At 69.9% G+C, this 22,014-nt stretch overlaps 1 protein-coding gene and 1 pseudogene across 1 annotated transcript; both read right to left on the bottom strand.

The window, feature by feature from the left end:
• Window positions 1-3,742: 3,742 nt before the first annotated feature.
• On the bottom strand, window positions 3,743-7,789 carry LOC129130554 (glycoprotein-N-acetylgalactosamine 3-beta-galactosyltransferase 1-like; annotated as a pseudogene).
• Window positions 7,735-21,988, bottom strand: OS9 (OS9 endoplasmic reticulum lectin). Its single transcript, XM_054649058.2, has 14 exons — window positions 21,785-21,988; window positions 18,342-18,512; window positions 17,118-17,181; window positions 16,951-17,027; window positions 16,772-16,870; window positions 16,065-16,266; window positions 14,504-14,623; window positions 14,302-14,387; window positions 14,181-14,217; window positions 12,839-12,924; window positions 12,472-12,762; window positions 11,088-11,517; window positions 10,894-11,009; window positions 7,735-8,354 (listed from the first exon to the last, which is right to left on the bottom strand). The coding sequence occupies exons 1-14, from the start codon at window positions 21,947-21,949 to the stop codon at window positions 8,226-8,228; spliced, it is 2,073 nt and encodes a 690-aa protein (XP_054505033.2). The 5' UTR covers window positions 21,950-21,988; the 3' UTR covers window positions 7,735-8,225.
• Between the last annotated feature and the right edge of the window lie 26 nt (window positions 21,989-22,014).

Genomic DNA, 22,014 nt, shown 5'->3' with positions numbered 1-22,014 from the left:
CTGGTGCTGTGACACGGCTCGTCCTTCCCGGGGGACACGGGGGCACAGGGGACATGGGGGACACGGGGGACACGGGGGAGCACGGGGACATAGAGGGCAAAGGGGATAGGGGGGACGGGGGGAACACGGGGACACAGGGGGCACAGGGGACATGGGGGGCACGGGGGACACGGGGATGGCAGGAACGCGGGGGAGCACGGGGGACACGAGGGCACAGTGGTGGCAGGGACGTGGGGAGGCACAAGGGACACGGGGGGACACAGGAGACATGGGGGAGCACAGGGGACACGGGGGACACGGGGGACACGGTGGGGCACAGGGACCTGGAGGGCACGGGGTACACGAGGGGGCACGGGCGACACGGGGGACACAGGAGACATGGAGGGCGACACTGAGGGCACGGGGAACACGGGGGGCATAGGGGACATGGAGAGCACAGGGGACACTGAGGACATGGGGGACACGGGGGGACACAGGGGACACGAGGGTGGCAGGAACGCGGGGACACAGGGGGCACAGCATGCGGGGGACACGGGAGGGGCATAGGGGGCATGGGGGACATGGAGGGCACAGGGGACATGGAGGGGGCACGGAGGACATGGGGGACACGAGGGGACACAGGGGACATGGAGAGCACAGGGGACACGGGGGGGCACAGGGGACATGGGGGACATGGAGGGCACAGGGGACATGGAGGAGGCACGGAGGACACGGGGGACATGAGGGGACACAGGGAATATGGAGAGCACAGGAGACACGAGGGGACACAGGACATGGAGAGCACAGGGGACACGGGGGTGGCAGGAATGCGGGGGCACAGGGGGCACAGCATGCGGGGGACACGGGAGGGGCATAGGGGACATGGGGGACATGGAGAGCACAGGGGACACTGGGGGGCACAGGGGACACGAGGAGTAAGATGGGACACAGGGGACATGGAGAGCACAGGGGACACGGGGGTGGCAGAAACGCGGGGGCACAGGGGGCACAGCATGCGGGGGACACGGTGGGTCATAGGGGACATGGAGGGCACAGGGCACACGGGGGGGCACAGGGGACACGAGGAGGTACAGGGGACACGATGGGGCACAGGGGACATGGAGGACACAGGGGGACGCAGGGGACACGGGGGGCACAGGCGTGGCAGGAACGCGGGGGGCACAGGGAACATGGAGGGGGCACAGGGGACACGCAGGGGGCACAGGGGACACGGGGGACACGGGGGGGGCGCAGGGGACACCGCGCGGGGCGTTGGTGGCACGGAGAGTGGGTGGCACGGGGGGGGCTGAGCACGCGGCGGGTGAGTGACACGGTCACAGCGGGGATGCGGGACAGGACGCTGGGGACACGGGGTGGGTGACACAGGTGGCACTTGGGGGCGGGAATGACCCGAGGTTGGGGCACCACGGGGGGGTGGCACACAGTGACAGGGGGTGGGTGACAGTGAGTGACAAGCGGGGATGTGACAGGGCGGGGGGGTCCGGCCTCTGTGCACGGCTGGGGGGGCACTGGGGGGCACGGGGAGGGGACACCGAGGGGCACTGGGGAGCACTGGAGGGCGCTGGGAGGGCACTGAGGACACCGAGGGGCACTGAGGGGCACTGGGGGGCACTGGGACACACGGGGTGGGGACACCGGGGGGCACTGGGGAGGGGTCGCGGCCCCGGTCCGTGCCACGCCGGTCACCGGCGCCCCCGCCCTGACCGGAACGGAGCGGAGGGGGCGGGACCTGGGGGCGGGGGCAACGATGCAATGGGCGTGGTCATCTGATCTACGGGCGGGGCTTACATAGTAATTAGATGGGCGGGGTCTAAGAAAGCGGTGTTATGCAGGAACGCCCATATGTAAATGAGGAGGCGTGGCAAACAACATATTATGGTTCAAAAGGGCGGGGCTTGATAGGTAGGCAAAGGTGTTATGCAAATAAGGTGGGTGTGGCTAAACCGGCGAGGGCAGTGGGCTGTGTCCGCCATGTGGGTGGGGCTTAAAGGGGTGTGGTCATACGTGGGCGTGGCCTATGGGACTGGGTGGAGCCAACCCCGCCCGGCTGCAGCCGCTGGACAGCGGAGATGGGGAGGGGACACGGGGGGGGCCGGGGGGGCTGTGCGGGGACAAAGGGACACGGGGACACAAAAATGGGACACGGGGACACCAAATTCGGACACGGGGACACCAAAATGGGACACGAGGACACCAAAATGGGACACGAGGACACCAAAATGGGACACGAGGACACCAAAATCAGACACGAGGACACCAAAATGGGACACGGTGACACCTAAATCGGACACGGGGACAACAAAATCGGACACGGGGACACCAAAATCGGACACGGGGACACCAAAATAGGACACGGGGACATCAAAATCCAACACGGGGACACCTAAATTGGACAGGGGACACCAAATTCGGACACGGGGACACCTAAATGGGCCATGGGGACACCAAAATCGGACACGGGGACACCAAAATGGGACACGGGGACACCAAAATCGGCCACCCTGCCCTGTGCCGCCCTCCAGCCTTGAGCAACCCCGACCCCCACTGTCCCCTCCTCGTCCCCAGCCCCTGCTCCGGTCACCCCCTGGACGGTCCCCGAGGTGTCCCCGAGGTGTCCCCGAGGTGTCCCCTGCCATACCCCAGCCCCGCTGTCCCCCACAGCTGCAGGGTCTGTCCTTGTCCCCAGCTCCGGCCGTGTCCCCTGGCCCCCTGTCTGTCCCCCTGTCTGTCCCCCTGTCTGTCCCCCTGTCCCCACAGACCCCCCCAGCCTGGCAGTGGGACCCTCCCCCCCCCCGCTCTGTGTCCTGCTGAGACCCCCAGGCCCCCCCGGCCCTCCCCAATCCCTCAGCCCCGCTTTGCCCCCACCCCTCCGGATCAAGGCCACCGCATCCCCGCAAAGCTCATTAATAGCCACTAATTAGGGCCACGAGGGTGTGCCTGGGGGGCGCGGGAGATGTGGGGGGGGAATCTCAGGGTATTTGGGGTCCCCAGGGCAGGAATGAGGGGCGGCTCCCCCAAACACGGAGCCTCCTTCACCCCCAGCTCGGGGGGCACCGTCCCCTCTCCCGACCCCCCCAAATTCCCCCTCTGGCCGCCCCCAGGAACTGGGGGGGTAACTTGGGGGGGTCCAGGGACCCAGGAGTGGTTCAGGGACCCGGGGGGTCCGTGGGGGACGGGGGAACAACACGGGGGGATCACGGGGACAACACGGACTCGGGGGGGGGTCACTGTCACCATGGAGGGACACCCTGAGGGGGGGCACGGCCACCTCAGCCGCAGAGGTGGGACCGCGACGGGAGGGGACAGGAGGGGACAGGGGGGGACGGTGCCCACAGAGGGGCCTGGCACTGTCCCCCCACCTTGGGGTCCTGTGGGGGTCCCATCACCCAAACCCCCCCCATGGGACCCTTCCCCTCTCCCAGCTCCGTGTCCTGCTCAGGCACCTCCGGACCCTCCCCGGTGCCCCCAAATCCCCCAGGCCCCGTCCCGCGGTGTCCCCGCTCCCGGCACCCCCGGCTCGGGGCCACCCAATCCCCTCAAAGCTCATTAACAGCCGCTAATTAGGGCCTCGTTAGGGCCACGCGGGTCCGCCGGGGAAGGGGGACTGGGGTGGGCGCAGGACATGGAGGGGGGTGCTCGGGGCATTTGGGGTCCCGGGGCAGGAATGGGGCGATGGGGAGGGGGGGAACCCCCAAATTTGGGGCCACGGGGAGGGGGGGAACCCCCAAATTTGGGGCCACCTTCACCCCGGGGGGGGCCGGGAAGGGGACGGGCAGGGCTCGGGGGCTTGGGGGGCTTGGGGGGCCGGGTGGCTCCGGGTGGCGTTGGGAGTCTCGAGGGTCCCGGTGGTGTCGGGGGGGCTCAGGGGGGGCCGGTAGCGGGGTCTGTAGCCGTAGGGGCGCAGCCGCTGGCTCAGGTACTCCAGCTCGTACATCTCCTCCCCGGACACGTAATGGAAGGACACGGCCAGGTCCGAGCAGCACTGCGGGCCCTGGGGGGGACACAGAGGGGGTCTGGGGGTGGCACCGGGCACCCAGAGCCCCCCACCCACCTTGGTGGCACGGGGCAGGGTGGGGAAGGGGCGCTGGGGGCTGCTCTGGTCAGCAGAACTGAGCAGGGCGGGGACAGCGCCAGCACAGAGGGGACACAGGAGCACGGAGGGGACACAGGGGCCACAGGAGCATGGAGGGGACACTGATGACAGAGGGGACACCGCTGATGGAGGTTGGGCCCCACGGGGGTGGGGGGACACGCTGGGGGCCACGGCCATGGCAGGGGGATCATGGATGGGCAGGGAACACCGAGGCCACCGGGGTCACAGGTGGGGGACCTGTGGCCATGTGTGAGGGGGGACACGTTGGTCACATGTGGGGGGGACACGCTGGTCACACATGGGGGTCACGCTGGTCACACACAGCCACACAGTGCAGGGACATCCTGGCATGGCCGGGGACCTGGCAGGGATTTGGGGGACGATGCCACGGCCCCCCCATGTTGGCAAGAAATGCCAGCCAGGCACAGAGGTGGCTCTGGCTGCACCTCGAGGGTGTCACAGCCACGGGAGGTGGCCAGGGACACGCTGGGGGCCATGGCCATGGCAGGGGGATCATGGATGGGCAGGGAACACCGAGGCCACCGGGGTCACAGGTGGGGGACCTGTGGCCATGTGTGAGGGGGGAGACGCTGGTCACACATGGGGGACACGGTCAAACGTGGGGGACACATTGGTCACACGTGGGGCACACGTTGGTCACACAGAGCCACAGTGCAGGGACATCCTGGCACGGCCAGGGACCTGGCAGGGATTTGGAGGGCAATGCCACGGCCCCCCCATGTTGGCAGCCGGGCACGGGGGTGGCTCTGGCTGCACCTTGAGGGTGTCACAGCCACGGGAGGTGGCCAGGGACATGCGGGGGGTGGTGGCCACGCACGGTGGGGACAGCAGAGCCATGCAAGGGGTCTGTGGCTGTGCCAGCCGGGCACGGTGGGCGAAGATGCCACCCGAGGAGAGCTGTGCCACTCTCAGGGTGACAGCGGCTGCTGAGGGCACACACGGGGGGTTCTGGCCGTGCTTGGGGGGGCACGGCCACCCCCCCCAGCTGCCCAGGGTGTGTGACAGTGACCCCGGCCGGGCTGTGACCCACCTCCACCACGGGGTACCAGCAGTAGCGGCGGTACCAGAAGCCGCGGGCGAAGCGGTGCGTGAGGTGGATCTCGGGCGGGAAGGGGTGGAAGGTCTCCCGTCCCCGCGTGTCCCGCGAGTCCCCCACGGCCACCCCGAGCCGCTCCAGGCACTGGCCCAGCGCCACGTCCTCCTCGGGGCCGCTGTGGCCGCAGGTGCCGCGGGCCAGGGCGGGGGCCAGGCGGCTCAGGGCCCCCCGGCTGAGCACGTACCCGGCCCCGCCGCTCATGTAGCCCTGGCGGGCGAAGGGGCGGAAGCGTTTGCCGAGGTAGAGCGGCCGCTGGGGCGGGTGCGCGGCCAGCAGCCAGCGCAGGTTGTCCAGCAGCACGAAGGTGTCGTCGTCGGCCTTGAGGAACCACTCGGCGCTGGCGCGGAGGTGCCGGTGCACGAACAGCAGCGCCCGCACGGTTTTGCGGTAGAGCTGCCCCCGGCCCTCGGGCACCCCCAGCCCCAGCGCGGGGAAGTGCGGGGCGGGCTCGGAGCTGACGAACAGCGCCACGTTGCAGTGTCGCGCCCAGGTGTCCCGCACGTGCCGGGCTCTGCTCTCCAGGTTTTGGGGCGCCGTCATCACCCAGCACAGCACCCGCACCCGCCGGAACAGCCCCCGCGCCACCGCCGCGTCCTCGCCTGCGGGACCGCGCAGCGGAGACCGCGATGTCCCCGCGCTGGCGCTGTCGGGGCGTGGGCACCGTCCCCGACCCGCGGAGCAGAGGGGGTGAGGTCCCCCCGCGTCCTCCTGCCAGCCCCATCCCACCAGAGACCCCCCTGTCCCCACCTGCAGCGCCCCCCTTCACCTCAGTGCCCCTCATCCCCTCAATGCCCCCTTCCCTCCGTGCCCCCCTTCCCTCCGTGCCCCCCTCACCTCACTGCCCCCCCGTACCCCACTTTTCCCTCCTCAGGCCCCCCCTCTGCACCGCAGTGTGTCCCCCCGTGCCTCAGTTTCCTCAGTGACGCCCCCCACACTCCCCAGCCCTGCCGTGCCTCAGTTTCCCCCCATCTCTCAGCCCCCCCCCACTGCCCAGCCCTGCCGTGCCTCAGTTTCCCCCACCTCAGCCGTGTCCCTGCTTTCCCCCAACACCATCCATTCCCCTCCGGCCGAGCCTCAGCTGTGCCCCCATGCCTCTGCTGCCACTCTCAGGGCATTGTCACCGTCCCCAGCCCGCGGAGCAGAGGGGCTGAGGCCCCCCCATGTCCCCCTGCCAGCCCCATCCGCCCCCCGTGTCCCCTCCCGGTGCCACCCGCCCCTGGCAGCAGCGCCCACCTGCAGCGTCCGAGGGGGCCACGCCGTAGAGCGCGGGGGACGGGGGGGTCCCGGGGGGGCCATCGGGCACCCGGGGGTCCCGGCTGGGGGCGGGCACCGGCTGGGGCAGCAGGAGGCCGCGGAGGAGGAGGAAGGTGGTGATGAAGCCCACCAGGACACCCCCGTGGAAGGACAGGCGGGGGCTCTGCAGGCCCAGGAGCAGCATGGGGACACCTGGGGGGGTCATGGGGACACCTGGCTTGTGTGGGGGAGTCAGTGGGGACCCTCTGTCAGCGTGGGGACACCTGGCTTGTGGGTCTGGGGGTCAGTGGGGACGCCCCTGTCACCCCCCAGCGCTGCAACTTCATCTGCCCGGTGGGGCAGCCCCGGGTGGAGCCCGTGGGAGGGGGGGGACAGGGCACAGGAGCCACGGAAGGGACAGGGGGGGTGACACCCACGGGCAGGGTGACACCCACGGGACGGTAACGGCACCACCCCGCGCCCCGCACCCCAAATCCAGGGGGGCACGGGGGGGTGACACTGAATCTCTGTTTTCAATTGAGGGGGGACAGTGGGGGCGAGGCGGGGGGGGACGGGGGCAGCTGTGGAACGGGGGGCGCCGGCTGTGGCCTCACCTGGTGCCGCGGGTCGGGGGTCCCGGCCCAGCCCGGGGGTCCCACGGTCTCTGTCGGTTCCTGGGTCCGGGCTGGTTTGGGGGCCCTGCTGGGTCCCGGGGCTACCGGCGGATCCGGGGGCTCGGGGGCTCCTGGGGGTTCCGGCGGTGCTGGGGACGCCGCTGTCCCCGAGGGCTGGGGCGGCCCCGGTGGTCCCGGTCCGTCCGGGTAGCCCCGAGGGCTCTGGCGGTCCCGGTGACACCGCTGTCCCCAAGGGCTGGGGCGGTCCCGGTGGTCCCGGTCTGTTCGGGACCCCGGTGGCACCGCTGTCCCCGAGGGCTGGGGCGGTCCCGGTTCCTTCGGGACCCCGGTGGCACCGCTGTCCCCGAGGGCTGGGGCGGTCCCGGTGATCCCGGTCTGTTCGGGACCCCGGTGGCACCGCTGTCCCCGAGGGCTGGGGCGGTCCCGGTGATCCCGGTCTGTTCGGGACCCCGGTGGCACCGCTGTCCCCGAGGGCTGGGGCGGTCCCGGTCGCTCCGCGTTCCCCGCGCTCCCATTGGCCGAGGCCGGGGAGCCCCTGGCCCCGCCCTAATTCTGATTGGCTGCCGCGCCCACGGCCCCGCCCCTCCCGCAATTTTGGGCGGGGGGCGGAGGAGCGGAGACCCCGGGACGTGGGGGGGGGGGGACACAGACACAGCCCCGGGGCGACCTCGGTTTATTGATAAAAGGGGGGGGGCGAACGCGATATCTCATTATGAGAGAGAGACCCCCCCGGGCCGGGGGCGGCACCGACCGCTCCAGGACCCCCCCTCCCGCCCAATTACACCCCCCCCGAAAAAAATCACGGCCATTCCTCCCCCCCTGCCCCCCCCCTCAGCTCATCCGTGTCACAAATGCACCCGGTGACAGGGCGGGGTCCCCTGGGGGGGGCACAGTGATGTCCCCCAGCAGGGCGGGGTCCCCTGGGGGGACACAGTGACATCCCCCAGCAGGGCAGGGTCCCCTGGGGGGGGCATAGTGATGTCCCCAAACAGGGCAAGTTCTGAGGGGGGGGGCAAAGTGACCTCCTCCCTCCTGGGGGGGACCCCGGGGTCCTTGGGGTGCCCCGTGCCCGGTGCCAGGGCAGGGCAGGGATGAAGCCACAATTCTGGGGGGGCCGTTCAGGATTTAAGGGCTCAGATTTGGGGTGTCAGAAGTCTTGGTCCTCGGAGTCGGCGGGCGGGGGGGGCTCCTGGCGGCCACCCCAGACGAAGCTGTAATTGTCCTGCAGGGCCTGCAGCCGCCGCCGCTCCTTCTGCGCCTCCTCCGTGCCCTGCACCTGCCCAGGGGGAAGCGGTGCCCACCTGAGAGCTGTGCCCACCTGAGAGCTGTGCCCACCTGAGTTCTGTGACCACCTGAGTTCTGTGACCACCTGAGAGCTGTGACTACCTGAGAGCTGTGCCCACCTGAGAGCTGTGACCACCCTGACATCTGTGCCCACCTGAGAGCTGTGCCCACCTGAGAGCTGTGACCACCTGAGAGCTGTGCCCACCCGGAGATCTGTGACCACCTGAGAGCTGTGCCCACCCTGAGATCTGTGCCCACCCTGAGATCTGTGCCCACCTGAGTTCTGTGACCACCTGAGAGCTGGGCCCACCTGAGAGCTGTGCCCACCCTGACATCTGTGCCCACCTGACATCTGTGACCACCTGAGAGCTGGGCCCACCTGAGAGCTGTGACCACCTGACATCTGTGACCACCTGAAAGCTGTGCCCACCCTGAGATCTGTGACCACCCTGAGAGCTGTGACCACCCTGAGATCTGTGCCCTGCACCTGCCCAGGGGAAACCGGTGCCCACCTGAGAGCTGTGCCCACCCTGAGAGCTGTGCCCACCTGAGAGCTGTGCCCACCTGACATCTGTGACCACCTGAGATCTGTGCCCACCTGAGAGCTGTGCCCACCTGAGAGCTGTGACCACCTGACATCTGTGACCACCTGAGAGCTGTGCCCACCGTGAGATCTGTGCCCACCCTGACATCTGTGACCACCTGACATCTGTGCCCACCTGAGAGCTGTGACCACGCTGACATCTGTGCCCACCTGACATCTGTGCCCACCTGAGAGCTGTGCCCACCTGAGAGCTGTGCCCACCCTGAGAGCTGTGCCCACCTGAGTTCTGTGCCCACCTGAGTTCTGTGCCCACCTGAGAGCTGTGCCCACCCTGACATCTGTGCCCACCTGACATCTGTGCCCACCTGAGAGCTGTGCCCACCTGAGTTCTGTGACCACCTGAGAGCTGTGCCCACCTGAGAGCTGTGCCCACCCTGAGATCAGTGCCCACCTGAGAGCTGTGACCACCCTGATCTCAGTGCCCACCCTGCTTTCAGTGCCCACCTGAGAGCTGTGCCCAACTGACATCTGTGCCCACCTGAGAGCTGTGCCCACCCTGCTTTCAGTGCCCACCTGAGTTCTGTGCCCACCCTGAGATCAGTGCCCACCTGAGAGCTGTGCCCACCTGAGAGCTGTGACCACCTGACATCTGTGCCCACCCTGACATCTGTGCCCTGCAACTGGCGGGGGGGAAAATCAGTGCCCACCTGATCTCAGTGCACACCTGACATCTGTGCCCACCCTGAGATTTGTGCCCACCCTGAGATCAGTGCCCACCTGATATCTGTGCCCTGCACCTGCCGAGGGGGAAATCGGTGCCCACCTGAGAGCTGTGTCCACCTTAGAGCTGTGTCCACCTTAGAGCTGTGCCCACCTGAGAGCTGTGCCCACCTGAGATCTGTGCCCACCCTGAGATCTGTGCCCACCTGATCTCAGTGCCCACCCTGACATCTGTGCCCACCCTGACATCTGTGCCCACCCCTTTACCTCTGTGCCCTGCACCTGCGGGGGGGGAAATCAGTGCCCACCTGATCTCAGCGCCCACCCCACCTCAGTGCCCACCCTGATCTCAGTGCCAACCTGACCTCTGTGCCCCCCTTTTACCTCTGTGCCCCCCTCACCTCAGTGCCCTGCACCTGGGAAGGGGGGGAAATCAGTGCCCACCTGACATCTGTGCCCACCCTGCTTTCAGTGCCCACCTGACATCTGTGCCCACCCCAACCTCAGTGCCCACCTCACCTCTGTGGCCCCCTGACCTCCATGCCCTGCACACCTGGGGAGGGGGGGAAATCAGTGCCCACCTGACATCTGTGCCCACCTGACCTCAGTGCCCACCCTGACTTCTGTGCCCACCTGACATCTGTGCCCCCCATCCCCTCAGCACCCCCTGACCTCAGTGCCCCCCCTCATCTGAGTATCCCCCTCCACCTCAGTGCCCCCCTGACCTCTGTGCCCACCTGACTTCAGTGCCCACCTGACCTCAGTCCCCCCCACCCGGGCCTCTGTGCCCCCTCCCCTCAGTGCCCCCCTGACCTCTGTGCCCACCTGACTTTGGTGCCCCCCTGACCTCAGTCCCCCCCCACCCCGGCCTCTGTACCCCCTCCCCTCAGTGCCCACCTGACCTCTGTGCCCGCCCTTCACTTCTATGCCCTCTCACCCTGGTGCCCCCCTGACCTCACTGCCCCCCCCGTCCCCACTTTTCCCTCCTCATCCTCCCCGCCTGTGTCCTGCCCCCACCCTCTCCTCCCCAGTGTGTCCCCTCCGTGCCTCAGTTTCCCCCCCGTGCCTCAGTTTCCCCCCCGTGCCTCAGCCCCCCCACACTCCCCAGCCCTGCCGTGCCTCAGTTTCCCCCAACACCACAAATTCCCCTCCGGCCGAGCCTCAGCTGTGCCCCCCTCCCTCGGAGCCCCTCCCCCTCCCCTGGGAGCCCCTCCCCCTCCCCTGGAAGCCCCTCCCCATCCCCTCGCATCCCCCCCCGCCCCCTCACCAGGATGCTGAGGAAAATCTCCTTCAGGCTCCGCGAATCCTCCTCCGACAGCCACTGCGCCCCCTCCTCCTCCTCGCCCCCCGACGACGCCGTCACGATCTTGATCTCGATTTTCCCTGCGGAGGGGGCCCGGGGGGGGTTGATTTGGGGCGGGGGGCGCTCACCCCCCATCCCCTCAGGACCCCCCCTCATACCTTCGGCGCGCAGCCCCTCCTTGGCCAGCAGCTCCCGCACCTCGTTCTCCACCTGCGGGGGGCTCTGCTTCTCCCGGGGGGGCTCCCGATCCTCCCGGGGGGGCTCCTGCTTGCCCCGGGGGGGCTCCCGCTCCTGAGGGGCGGCGCGGCTCCCGACCCTGCCCATCCGCACCCGCACCCGCCCGTCCTTGGGCACCCGGGGGCTGCTGCCCTTCCTCGCGGCTCCCTCCTCCTCCTCTTCCTCTTCCTCCTCCTCCTCCTCCTCTCTGCGGCCCCCGGAGGGGTCGCGCCGGGGCTCGGAGGGGTCGCGCCGGGGCTCGGCCCGGTCCAGCCGCTCCATCAGGCGGCTCAGGGTGCTCGCCAGGGTGCGCGTGGCGCGGCTCCGGTCGAACTCGCCCTTGAGCCCCTCGGTCTCCAGCTCCTCCTCCACCTGCACCGGGAGGGGTCGGGCCGGGTTTGGGGCAGGTTCGGGCCGGGTTCGGGGCAGATTCGGGCCGGGTTCGGGGCAGATTCGGGCCGGGTTCGGGGCAGGTTCGGGCCGGGCTCGGGGCGGGTTCGGGGCGGGTTCGGGCCGGGCTCGGGGCAGGTTCGGGCCGGGCTCGGGGCAGGTTCGGGGCAGGTTCAGGCCGGGCTCGGGGCAGGTTCGGGCCGGGTTCGGGCCCTGTTCAGGGCGGGTTCGGGGCAGGTTCAGGCCGGGTTTGGGGTGGGTTCGCCAGCCTGGCCAGCACGGACCCGAGCAGTGGGGCCAGAAAGGGGTCCCCAGGCTGTCCCCACCTCTGCAGGGCAGCCCTGGCCATCCCACAGGGTCCCCAGCCCAGCCAGGGGAGCCCCAACCCTCCCAGGGGCTCCCCAGCACAGCCAGGGGGGGGTCCCAGTGCCCCTGTGGGGGTCCCAGCATGGTCAGGGGGGTCCCAGTGCTTCTATGGGGGTCCCAGACCAGCCAGAGGGTCCCAGTGCCACTGTGGGGGTCCTGGCTTCATCAAAGGGTCCCAGCCCAAGCAGGGGGGTCCCAGTGCTTCTGTGGGGGTCCCAGCCCAGCCAGGGGGTCTCAACCCTCTCACGGGGTCCCCAGCCCAACCAGGGGGTCCCCAGCACAGCCAGGGGGGTCCCAGCATGGTCCCTGTGGGGGTCCCAGCACAGCCAGGGGGTCCCAGTGCCCCTTTGGGGGTCCCAGCCCCATCAGGGGGTCCCAGTGCTCCTCTGGGGATCCCAGCATGGTCAGGGGGGGTCCCAGTGTCCCTCAGGGGGTCCCAGCCCAGCCAGGGGGTCCCCAATGGGGGTCCCAGCCCCTCAGGGGTCCCAGCTCAGCCAGGGGGTCCCCAATGGGGGTCCCAGCCCCTCTGGGGGTCCCAGCCCAGCCAATGGGGGTCCCAGGGGTCCCCACCTCGCTGATGATGCTGTCGAACTCCTGCTCCATCTGGTTCTTCACCTCCTCCTTCAGCCTCGCCACCTGCTCCCGTGGCAGCAGCTCCAGCCCCGCCAGCAGCGGCCCTGCCTCCTCCTCCTCATCCTCATCTTCATCCTCATCCTCCTCCTCCTCCTCCCCCCCCGTGGGAGGGGCCTTGGGGCCAGGCAGGGCCTCGGGGCTGGGGGGCTCTGCAGGGCCAGGTGGGGCTGGGGCAGCTTTGGCTGCTTCCTCCTCCTCCTCCTCCTCCTCGCTCGCCTTCTCCTTGGCCTGAGGCAGAGGGAGGGGGCTCAGGGGGAAACTGAGGCACGGGGGGGCCCGAGGGGGGGCATGGGGGGGTGCCCACCTTCCTGGTGGTCTCCTTGAGCTCCTCGATGAACTGCAGCAGGTCCCCGGGGCTCCGGATCACCTTGAAGTGGATCTTGCGTGGGTCTGCAGGGGGGTGGCAGTGCCAGGGGGCACGGGGGGCACAGGGGGGTGACATGGGGGACACGGGGTGAGCATGGAGAGGGCATGGGGGACACAGGGGGCATGGGGGTGACATGGGGGACACAGGGTGGGCATGGGGGTGGATATGGAGGTGACATGGGGGACACAGGGTGAGCACGGAGGTGGCATGAGGGCATGGGGACACAGGGTGGGCATGGGGGTGACATGGAGGACACAGGGTGGATATGGGGGTGGCATGGGGGACACAAGGTGGGCATGGGGGTGACATGGGGGACACAGGGTGGGCATGGAGGTGACATGGGGAACATGGGGGACACAGGGTGGAGGTGACATGGGGGACACAGGGGGCATGGGGGTGACATGGGGGACACAGGGGGGGCATGGAGGTGACATGGGGAACATGGGGGACACAGGGTGGAGGTGACATGGGGGACACAGAGGGGCATGGAGATGACATGGGGGTGACATAGGGGACACAGGGGGCATGGGAGTGACACGGGGGACATGGGGTGGGCACCGAGGTGACATGGGGGACACAGGGTGGAGGTGACATGGGGGCATGAGGGACACGGGGCGGGCATGGGGGTGACATGGAGGACACAGGGGGGGCATGGGGGTGACACGGGGACACAAGGGGTGCATGGGGGTGACACGGGGACACAAGGGGTGCATGGGGGTGACATGGGGGCATGGGGGACACAGGGGGAGCATGGGGGACACAGGGTGGAGGTGACATGGGGGCATGGGGGACATGGGGGTGACATGGGGGCGATGGGGGGCATGGGGGTGACATGGGGGACACAGGGGGAGCATGGGGGACACAGGGTGGAGGTGACATGGGGGCATGGGGGACACCGGGGTGACATGGGGGCGATGGGGGGCATAGGGGTGACATGGGGGACACAGGGGGGGCATGGGGGACAAGGGGTGAAGGTGACATGGGGGACACAGGGTGGGCACAGAGGTGGCACAGGGAACACAGGGTGGGCACGGAGGTGACATGGGGAACATGGGGGACACAGGGTGGGCACGGAGGTGGCACAGGGAACACAGGGTGGGCACGGAGGTGGCACAGGGAACACAGGGTGGGCACGGAGGTGGCACGGGGGACACAGGGTGGGCACAGAGGTGACATGGGGAACATGGGGAACACAGGGTGGGCACGGAGGTGACATGGGGAACATGGGGGACACAGGGTGGGCACGGAGGTGGCACGGGGAGGACACCCCAGGACTCACCGGCTGCCCGACCGCCAGCTGCCCTCGGGGACGGCTCCTGCAGGGAGGACACAGGGGATGGAGCAGGACTCAAACCCCCCCAAAGTGACCCCAGAATGTCCCCAGGGCCACTGGGACTCACCCTGGTGCTGTCCCGCTGGGCACTGGCTGTGGCTGTCACCTCCTGCTCCCCAGCTGTCACATCCTGCGCTGGCTCTGGCTGGTTCCCTGCCACAGGAGGGGACACAGCTGCCACAGGGGGGACACAGCTGCCACTGGGGGGGTCCCAGAGGGAGAGGGGACAGTGGCAGCGCTGTCACAGCGAGGAGGGGACAGGGCCATACCCTCCTGGGTGCCCCTGGGGCTCTGCGAGGGCGGCTCAGAGCTGTCCCTGTCACTCCAGAGCCGCGTGTCCAACGTGCGCAGCTCCTCCGAGATCTCCTCCACCTTCCTCTTGGTGTCAGCTGGGGACACAGGGACAGCTGGGGACAGGGACAGCTGGGGACGGGGACAGCTGGGGACACAGGGACAGCTGGGGACAGGGACAGCTGGGGACAGGGACAGCTGGGGATGGGGACAGCTGGGGACACAGGGACAGGGACAGCATGGCTGGGGACACAGGGACAGCTGGGGACAGGGACAGCACAGCTGGGGACACAGGGACAGCTGGGGACAGGGACAGCTGGGGATGGGGACAGGGACAGCTGGGGACAGGGACAGCTGGGGACAGGGACAGCTGGGGACGGGGACAGCTGGGGACGGGGACAGCACGGCTGGGGACACAGGGACAGCTGGGGACAGGGACAGCATGGCTGGGGACACAGGGACAGGGACAGCACGGCTGGGGACAGGGACAGCACGGCTGGGGACACAGGGACAGCTGGGGACGGGGACAGCTGGGGATGGGGACACAGGGACAGCTGGGGACGGGGACAGCTGGGGACAGGGACAGCTGGGGACACAGGGACAGGGACAGCATGGCTGGGGACACAGGGACAGCTGGGGACACAGGGACAGCTGGGGACAAGGACGGCTGGGGACAGGGACAGCACAGCTGGGGACACAGGGACAGCTGGGGATGGGGACAGCACAGCTGGGGACAGGGACAGCTGGGGACAGGGACAGCTGGGGACACAGGGACAGCTGGGGACAAGGACAGCTGGGGACAGGGACAGCATGGCTGGGGACACAGGGACAGCTGGGGACAGGGTCAGCATGGCTGGGGGACAGCCCCAGCTCCACGCTGCAGGGCACCGTGGCAGTCCTGTATCCGAGGGGACACGGCCAGCCCTGGCACAGAGGGAACAGTGCCAGTCCCAGTGCCAGCCCCAGGGGACAGGGTCAGGAAGGTGACAGTGCCAGCCCAGTGATGGAGGGGACAGTGCCATCTCTAGGATGGAGGAGACAGCACCAGGACGGATGGGACAGGGCCAGGCTGGAGGGGACAGTGCCAATCCTGGGATGGAAGGGACAGTGCCAGCCTTGGGATGGAAGGGACAGGGCCAGGCTGGAGGGGACAGAGCCAGTTCTGGGAAGGAGGGGCCAGTGCCAGCTGTAGACTGGAAAGAACAGTGCCAGCTCTAGGCTGGAAGGGACAGTGCCAGCCCAAGGATGGAGGGGCCAGTGCCAGGCTGGGGTGACAGTGCCAGCCCAAGGATGGAGAGACCAGCGCCAGTGCCAGGCTGGGGTGACAGTGCCAGCCCCGCACCAGGGCTCAGTGCCAGTGCCAGGCTGGGGTGACAGTGCCAGCCCCGCACCAGGGCTCAGTGCCAGCACCAGGCTGGGGTGACAGTGCCAGCCCTGCACCAGGCTGGGGTGACAGTGCCAGCCCCGCACCAGGGCTCAGTGCCAGCCCCAGCTCACAGCCCCGTACCCAGCACCCCCCCAGGGCTCCCTGGTACTCACAGACTTGGGCACGCACGTACTGGACGTACTGGGCGGGCGAGAGGGCGGGCTGGCAGCGGATGGGCTGCGGTGCCAGCCCCGGGGCCGGGCGCAGGAAGGGGTGGTGGCAGATGCGCGTGGTGTGCACGGTCAGCACGTACTGGCACGACTGCGGCTCGTCCACGCGGGCGATGTAATCACCCGTGCCCTCCTCGCACAGGAACTGCGGGCACGGCCCCGGGGTGAGGCCCTGCCCTGCCCTGCCCAGGGTGCCCCTCAGTGCCCCCCCAGTGCCCCCAGTGCCCACCTTGATGAGGCATGGGGCAGTGCCCTCCTGGAACCCTCCATGCCCCCCATGCCCCTTGGCACCCCTTGGTGCCCACCTTGATCATGCAGGGTGCTGTGTCCCCTGTGCCCTCCATGCCCACCTTGATCAGGCAGGGTACTGTGCCCCCTGTGCCCTCCAAGCCCCCCTTGCTCAGTCCTGGTGCTGTGCCCCCTTGGCATCCCCCATGCCCCCCTTGCTCAGTCCTGGTGCTGTGCCCCCTGTGCCCCCCATGCCCACCTTGCCCAGTCCTGGTGCTGTGCCCCCCCTGTACCCCCCATGCCCACCTTGCCCAGTCCTGATGCTGTGCCCCCCATGCCCACCTTGCCCAGTCCTGGTGCTGTGCCCTCCATGCCCACCTTGCCCACTCCTGGTGCTGTGCCCTCCATGCCCCCATCCTTACCCGGACCTCGGCCTCGCGGGCTCTCCCGGTCAGGTCGCAGCGGGAGCCGTTGACGTAGCTCTGGCTGTGGTAGCGCCTCAGCTGGTGCTGCTTGGAGGCCTGCAGGGGTGGGTGGGCACAGGGTGGGCACGGGGTGGGCACGGGACAGCCCTGCTGTGCCCAGGGCGGGGCACACCCACCTTGGCAGTCTCGTCGTCCCAGTCGAAGGCAGACTGGTAATAGCCCAGCACCAGGACATCGCCCTTGATCTCAGACTCTGAGGGAGGGGTGGGCACACGGTGGGCACAGACTGAGGGGGGGAGGGGTCCTCAGGGCCGCCCTGTGCCCGCCCTGTGCCCAGCGTCACCTTCCAGGTGGTACTGCTGGATGTGCCGCCCGTAGCAGAACTCGTACGTCCACCAGTCCTTGGTCTGGGGAAAGGGGAAGGGGCTGAGGGTGGGGCATGGCAGTGCCCCCTTGGCACCCTCTGTGCCCCCCTGGCACCCCCCGTGTCCCCTGGCATCCCCCGTGCCCAGCTTGAGCAGGCAGGGCGTGGTGCCCTCCATGCCCCCCATCACTCCCTGTGCCCCCCATGCCCCTGTGCCCACCTTGAGCAGGCAGGGCGCTGTGCCCCACGTGCCACCCATACCCCCTGGCACCCCCCATGCCCACCTTGATCACCCCCCATGCTCCTACCCTGTGCCCCCTGCTCCCACCTTGAGCAGGAAGGGCGTGGTGCCCACTTGGAACTCGCTGTGCCCCCTGGCACCTCCCTTGCTCCCCCGTGCCCCCCTTGAGCAGGCAGGGCCCAGTGCCCCCTGTGCCCCCATCACTCCCCATGCCCCCTTGGTGCCCAGTGCCCACCTTGAGCAGGCAGGGCACAGTGCCCCCTGTGCCGCCATCACTCCCCATGCCCCCCTGGTGCCCCCCTGGTGCCCAGTGCCCACCTTGAGCAGGCAGGGTGCTGTGCCCCCCTGACACCCCCCTATGTCCCCTGTGCCCTCCTGATGCCCACTTTGATCAGACAGGAGGTGGTGCCCCCCTGTGCCCCCATCACTCCCCGTGCCCCCTGGCACCCCCATGCCCACCTTGACCAGGCAGGGTGCTGTGCCCCCCATGTCCCCCCATGCCCACCTTGACCAGGCAGGGTGCTGTGCCCCCTTTGGTGCCCACCTTGACCAGGCAGGGTGCTGTGCCCCCCTGTGCCCCCCATGCCCACCTTGACCAGGCAGGGTGCTGTGCCCCCCTGTGCCCCCAATGCCCACCTTGACCAGGCAGGGTGCTGTGCCCCCTCTGTGCCCCCTGTGCCCCCTCAGGTGCCCACCTTGACCAGGCAGGGTGCTGTGCCCCCCATGCCCCCCAATGCCCACCTTGACCAGGCAGGGTGCTGTGCCCCCCTGTGCCCTCCCCATGCCCACCTTGACCAGGCAGGGTGCTGTGCCCCCCTGTGCCCCCCATGCCCACCTTGACCAGGCAGGGTGCTGTGCCCCCTCTGTGCCCCCCATGCCCCCCCATGCCCACCTTGCCCAGGCAGGGTGCTGTGCCCCCCCTGTGCCCCCTCTGTGCCCCCCATGCCCCCTCAGGTGCCCACCTTGACCAGGCAGGGCGCTGTGCCCATGGGCCGCAGCAGCTCGGCCACGCCGGAGCCGTTGTAGGCGCGGGGGTCCCGGGGGGGGCCCGGGGGGGGTCCCACGGCCGCGGGGGGCAGGTGGCACTCGTAGAGCTGCTTGAAGCGGGATGCCACCGTCACCACGTCCTGGCGCTGCGGGCACGGGGTCAGGGCACTGTGGCACCCCTAAAGAGCCCCTGGCACCCCTAAAGAGCCCCCCAAACAACCCCTGGCACCCCTAAAGAGCCCCTGGCGCCCATAAAGAGCCCCCCAAACAACCCCTGGCATCCCTAAACAACCCCTGGTACCCCTAAAGAGCCCCTGGCACCCCAAAACAGCCCCCCAAACAACCCCTGGCACCCCTAAAGAGCCCCTGGAACCCCTAAAGAGCCCCTGGAACCCCTAAAGAGCCCCCCTGAAACCCCAGAGCCCACTCTGGCACCCCTAAAGAGCCCCTGGTGCCCATAAAGAGCCCCCCAAACAACCCCTGGCACCCCTAAGGAACCCCCCTGGAACCCCAGAGCCCACCCTGGCACCCATAAAGAGCCCCCCTGGCACCCCTAAAGAGCCCCTGGCACCCCTAAAGAGCCCCCCTGGCACCCCTAAAGAGTCCCTGGCACCCCCTGCCAGCCCAGAGCACCCCCAGCACCCTTAAAGAACCCACCCTGGCACCCCCAAACACCCTCTGACACCCCTAAAGGGCCCCCACCCAGAGCCCACCCTGGCACCCCTAAAGAGCCCCCCTGGCACCCCCAAACACTCCCCGGGGCTCTGCACCCCTTGGGGAGAGCCCTCTGAGGACCCCACAGACTCCACAGGGACCCCACAGACACCCCTGGGACCCCAAAGCCCCCTCCAGACTCCCCCAGTGATCCCATAGCCCCAGAGAGACCCCACAGACTCAATCAGTGACCCCAAAACCCCTTCCAGTGACCCCAAAGCCCCCCTGGAGACCCCCCAGACACCCGAGAGACCCTGCAGACCCCAGTGACCCCTTCCAGTGACCCCAAAGCCCCCCTGGTGACCCCACAGACTCCCCCAGTGACCCCAAAGCCCCCCTAGGACCCCATAGCTCCCGAGAGACCCCACAGACTCAATCAGTGACCCCAAAACCCCTTCCAGTGACCCCAAAGCCCCCGAGAGACCCCACAGACTCAATCAGTGACCCCAAAACCCCTTCCAGTGACCCCAAAGCCCCCCTGGTGACCCCACAGACGCCCCAGGGACCCCAAAGTGCCCCCAGGTGACCCCAAAACCCCCCCGGATGGGACGGGACAGACCCCCCCAACCCTTTCCCCCCCCCCTCCCAGCCCAGACAAACCGCATCCGGCCCAGCCCCCACCCTGTCCCTGTCCCTGTCGCTGTCACATGGAGGGGGGGGGGGGGCCACAGGACGGGCCTGGCGCTGCCCCAGCAGCTGCGGGGGGGGCTCTGGACCCTCCCCAAAACCTCTGGACCCCCCCAAATCCTCTGGAGGAGCCCCCGGGGCAGCGGGGGCCGTGACCCCCCCCCGGATTGGGGAACCCGAAAGTGAAACAAGCGTCCCCTCCCCCCCCCACGCCACCCCACACACATCCGGAACATCTGGCACGGCCCCCCCAGGCACGGAGCCGCTCCGCACGACACAGGTACGGAGCGAGCGGGAGCCCCCCACCACCCCGGGATACCGGGACCGAGGAGCCCTGGCCGGGCTGAGCCCCTGCCCGGGACCCCTTGAACCCTGCCCGGGAACCCCTGAGCCCTGCCCGGGAACCCGAGCCTGGCCCAGGATCCCCCTGAACCCTGCCCGGGAACCCCTGAACCCTGCCCAGGATCCTCCTGAGCCGCTGCCCGGGACCCCTTGAACCTTGCCCGGGACCCCCTGAACCCTGCCCGGGAACCCCTGAACCCTGCCCGGGAACCCGAGCCCTGCCCGGGAACCCCTGAACCCTGCCCGGGAACCCGAGCCCAGCCCGGGAACCCGAGCCTGGCCCAGGATCCCCCTGAACCCTGCCCGGGACCCCCCTGAACCCTGCCTGGGACCCCCTGAACCCTGCCCGGGACCCCTTGAACCCTGCCCGGGACCCCCTGAACCCTGCCCGGGAACCCGAGCCCAGCCCGGGACCCCCCTGAGCCCCTGCTCGGGAACCCGAGCCCAGCCCGGGAACCCGAGCCCGGCCCAGGATCTCCCTGAACCCTGCCCGGGAACCCGAGCCCTGCCTGGGAACCCCTGAACCCTGCCCGGGACCCCCTGAACCCGGCCCGGGACCCCGAGCCTGGCCCACGAACCCCCCGGGACACCGAGGCCAATGAGCCCCGGCCCTGCCTGGAACCCCGAGCCCAGCCCGGGACCGTCCCGAGCCCCCAGAGTCGCTGAGTCCCCGCCGGGCTCAGACTTTGCCCGGGACCCCCCCGAGCCCTGCCCAGCCCGGGACCCTCCCGAGCCCCCGGAGCCGCCGAGCCCCGGCCCGTGCCCCCTCCCCGGGACCCCCTCCGAGCCCAGCCCAGCCCGGGACTTCCCCCCGAGCCCAGCCCGGTGCCCTCGAGCCCAGCCCGGGACCGTCCCGAGGCCCTGGAGCCGCTGAGGCCCGGCTGGGTTCAGACTTTGCCCGGGGCCCCGAGCCTGGCCCGGGACTCACCCGAGCCCAGCCCGTACCCCTGAGCCCGGCCCTGCCCGGTGCCCCCGGCCCCGAGTCAGCCCCGGCAGCGCCCCCGATCCCGGCCCGGTGCCCCCGAAGCCGGTGAGCCCCGGCCCGTGTCCCCTGCCCGGGACCCCGGGCCCTTCCCGGGACACCGAGACCGGCCCTGCCCGGAACCCCCCGAGCCCCTGGAGCCGCTGAGCCCCGGCCGGGCTCAGCCCCTGTCCGTGCCCGGGACCCCCCCCGAGCCCTGCCCGGTGCCCCCGGCCCTGGATCAGCCCCAGCAGCGCCCCCGAGCCCGCCCCTGCCCGGGACCCCCTGGCCCCGGACCGGTGCCCCCGGCCCCGTTCCCGCCCCGAACGGGCGCTCCCGGCCCCTGCAGGGACCCCCGGCAGCGTTCCACTGCCCGGCGGCTGCCGCCGGCCCCGGAACGAGCCCCGGTGAGGAGCTCAGCCGGGGGCACGGGCCCGGTTCCCCCCCTGGCCGGTGCCTCGGGGCCGGTTCATCCGCTGAGCGGTTCCCCTGGCCCCGGTTCAGCCCCTGACCGGTGCCCCGGGACGTGCGCCGGGACCGGTACAGCCCCAGACCGGGACGCCCGGTTCATCCCTAGACCGGAGCCCCGCCCCGGTCCGCCCCCGGACAGGTGCCCCCGGTGCCCGTAGCCCCCCCCGCGGGCGGCCCTCCTGACCCGCAGCCGGTGCCCCGCTCCTCGGCAGTCCCATGGCCGGTCCGCCGCTCCCGGTAGCGCCGCCGGGACGCCGCCCGCCTCCCCCTCCCCCAGCCGTTGGCCCCGGTACCGCGGCGCACCTGCCCGGCCAGCACGGGCTCGGCCAGGATCTCGAGGCCGTACTTGAGCTCGCTGAGCTCCTGCAGGTTGAGCGCGGCCCGGGCCCCGCGGAGGGGCCACCCCGGGCCGAGCAGCGCCAGCAGCGCCAGCGCCGCCACCGGCCCCGGGCCCCGCCGCGCCGCCATCTTCCCCCGCCGCCGCCGCTTCCGCTTCCGCCCGCACCTCCCTGCGCCCGCCCCAGCCCCGCTGC

This window comes from Agelaius phoeniceus, chromosome 35 (genome assembly GCF_051311805.1).
Source record: "Agelaius phoeniceus isolate bAgePho1 chromosome 35, bAgePho1.hap1, whole genome shotgun sequence".
NCBI classification, from domain to species: Eukaryota; Metazoa; Chordata; class Aves; order Passeriformes; family Icteridae; genus Agelaius; species Agelaius phoeniceus.
Note: the sequence above shows the minus strand (reverse complement) of the source record. Positions and strands in the feature narration are given on the sequence as shown.

What these genes read in the sequence shown, in the direction of transcription:
- OS9 (XM_054649058.2), bottom strand. Translation starts at nt 21,949, where the DNA reads ATGGCGGCGCGGCGGGGCCCGGGGCCGGTGGCGGCGCTGGCGCTGCTG. An exon ending in CCCCAGGGGCACCCAGGAGG is followed by an intron (nt 14,388 to 14,503) that starts GTATGGCCCTGT and finishes CTCCTGTGGCAG; the next exon opens with GGAACCAGCCAGAGCCAGCG. An exon ending in TCGACAGCATCATCAGCGAG is followed by an intron (nt 11,518 to 12,471) that starts GTGGGGACCCCT and finishes CTCCCGGTGCAG; the next exon opens with GTGGAGGAGGAGCTGGAGAC.